Source organism: Oncorhynchus keta, chromosome 1 (genome assembly GCF_023373465.1).
Source record: "Oncorhynchus keta strain PuntledgeMale-10-30-2019 chromosome 1, Oket_V2, whole genome shotgun sequence".
In the NCBI taxonomy this organism is placed as follows: Eukaryota; Metazoa; Chordata; class Actinopteri; order Salmoniformes; family Salmonidae; genus Oncorhynchus; species Oncorhynchus keta.
The window spans coordinates 3,801,649-3,804,148 of record NC_068421.1 but is presented as its reverse complement, the minus strand read 5'-3'; the positions used below and the strand labels follow the sequence as shown (position 1 = coordinate 3,804,148).

Here is a 2,500-nt window from a genome sequence, read left to right as displayed (position 1 = left end):
GGTACACATGGATACTGACAAAGAGAGTTCAAAACACAGAGTTAGGATTTCAACGTGTGTTTGTGTGCGTTTCTGTACGTGTCGGTGTGTATTTGCATGTGTTTGTATTTGTGTGTGTTGTGTGTTTACCATCCGTCCTCTGTGCCCAGCCACACAGAGCTCTGGTAAGCCTCCGGGTCAATGCTGAGCAGATCCTCCAGACTGGCTCTGGTGAAGGATCCCCGGGAGGAGCGGCGCATCGCTCTCCCGTCCATGGGGCTCTCGCTGTGGGGTCGACCTATTCCACCCACCCCTGGCCTGCCTGGAGCTCCATAAGAACTGGCCACGGGGTAGTCCTGCTCCTCCTCACTACTGGTGGTCTCTGTAGCCATGTCCTTAGAACCAGACCCCTCCTCATCTAGGACAGAGGGACAAAGGATAGTCAGGGTGTTGAAGTTGGTGAAAACTTGTTCCCCAAGCTGGATGAATGGATGGCTTGGAGTTTTATGTTTTATGTGTGTGTGTGTGTGTGTGTGTGTGTGTGTGTGTGTGTGTGTGTGTGTGTGTGTGTGTGTGTGTGTGTGTGTGTGTGTGTGTGTGTGTGAGAGAGTACTCACTGCCATAGCTGGATGACACAGTGGAGTGACTGGCTTGGCTCTGCAGAGTGGAGGAGGGGCTAGGAGAATCTTCATCGTCCGTGTCATCACTATCAAATGGAACTAACTCTGGCCCCGCCCCTGAAGGGGGCTCGGTCAGCTCCAGCGACGAATGAGAGATGGAGATGTGTAGCTGCTGCTGCTGGGATGGGGTGGAGTCAACAGCTCCAGGGGGAGGGGCTGGGGAGTGCTCCACTCCACGTTCCCTAGGAGACACAGGATGCAGGACACTGATTTCTTAGAAGTCAGTAATGTTAGCTAAGCATTGCAGGACATCAACAGTAAAGACTGATACGTGTGTGTTTGTACACTATGCTCTGTGTACTAATCTCCCCTTGAGTCCAGGGACTGATACGTGTGTGTTTGTGCACTATGCTCTGTGTACCAACCTCCCCTTGAGTCCAGGGACTGATACGTGTGTGTTTGTGCACTATGCTCTGTGTACCAATCTCTCCAAGAGTCCCTGATACGTGTGTGTTTGTGCACTAGGGACCAACCTCCCCTTGAGTCCAGGGACGATGCAGATGATCCTAGCAGAGCAGACAGCGATACAGGCCTCTACAGTGGGCTGGTCTCTGATGTTGAGCAGACACACCTGGCCCACGTAACCATCACTGTTACACACCCACACCTCACTGCTGCTCTCTGGACAACTGTGGCTGGGGGAGGCACAGGAGAACTGGGGATGGAGGATAGGAGGAAAAGGACTATGAATACTTAAGTAGGAGTGTTCTCCATCAAGTTGTACCATGGATAGTCAGAATGGCCTGGTAACCACGTCACACAACCAGGGTTGGGCTCAATTCAACTAACATGACAATTCAATAACCGAAAAAAGGGCATTTATTTTCAAAAAGTAGAAGCTATTTTATTAATTTTTTCTTCAGAATGTTAAATTCAAATCACTTCCTGAATTTGCTGCCTTCTAATCTAATTGAGCCCAACCCTGCACACCATCAGGACAGGCTGGTGTCTCTCTTACCTGCATCCCACTACGAGTCTTCATAATGGGGATAGCCTTCAGGAACTCTGGGTCCCACTGGTCCTTATTCATTGCTGCACACATTGGACAAAGGAAGGGAGAGATAGAGGTTATTTACCTAGTGTTTACTCTCAAGGGAAAGGCTCTAGTGAACAATCCCTTTTCATACCATGTTAAATAACATGAACATGTGTTTTCTCGTACCCAGTTTCTTCTTGGCATCTTCGAAGGCCTGTTGGAAGTTGCTGCGTGTGTCTGGGGAGCTGAACTCGAAGACGAAGCTGGTTTCTGCCGAGGCGGTGGTCAGCTCCAGCTTGGTGGGCAGGAAGCTCATACTGAAGGCTAGAGACTGTTTCTCTGCAAGCTCCCTGTGGACCGACGCCATCAGGTCCTTTATCACATCATCCAGAGACTGAGGGGAGAGAAAGGTTTGTTAACAGAGGTGTGTATGAGACTGTTTCTCAGAGAGAGAGGAGAGAGAGAGAGAGGTTTGTTAACGGAGGTGTGTATGAGACTGTTTCCCTGGGAGAGAGGAGAGAGGAGAGAGAGAGAAGTTTGTTAACCAAGGTGTGTATGAGACTGTTTCTCAGAGAGAGAGAGGAGAGAGGAGAGAGAGAGAGGTTTGTTAACGGAGGTGTGTATGAGACTGTTTCCCTGGGAGAGGGAGAGAGAGAGAGGTTTGTTAACGGAGGTGTGTATGAGACTGTTTCTCAGAGAGAGAGGAGAGAGAGAGAGGTTTGTTAACCGAGGTGTGTATGAGACTGTTTCTCAGAGAGAGAGGAGAGAGAGAGAGGTTTGTTAACCGAGGTGTGTATGAGACTGTTTCTCAGAGAGAGAGAGAGAGAACCGAGACTGTTTCCCTGGGAGAGGAGAGAGAGGTTGT

At 49.8% G+C, this 2,500-nt stretch overlaps 1 protein-coding gene across 1 annotated transcript in view; it reads right to left on the bottom strand.

The window, feature by feature from the left end:
* LOC118374856 (rho guanine nucleotide exchange factor 17-like) overlaps positions 1-2,500 on the bottom strand; it is a 130,925-nt gene that overhangs the window by 11,350 nt on the left and 117,075 nt on the right. Inside the window, exons 11-16 of the mRNA XM_052460067.1 lie at positions 1,822-2,029; positions 1,618-1,691; positions 1,133-1,314; positions 597-841; positions 130-397; positions 1-14 (exon numbers count right to left, since the gene is read on the bottom strand). The exon at positions 1-14 is cut by the window's left edge and continues 73 nt beyond it. Coding sequence (XP_052316027.1) covers positions 1-14; positions 130-397; positions 597-841; positions 1,133-1,314; positions 1,618-1,691; positions 1,822-2,029 — 991 coding nt within the window. The remainder of the gene's footprint in view (positions 15-129; positions 398-596; positions 842-1,132; positions 1,315-1,617; positions 1,692-1,821; positions 2,030-2,500) is intronic.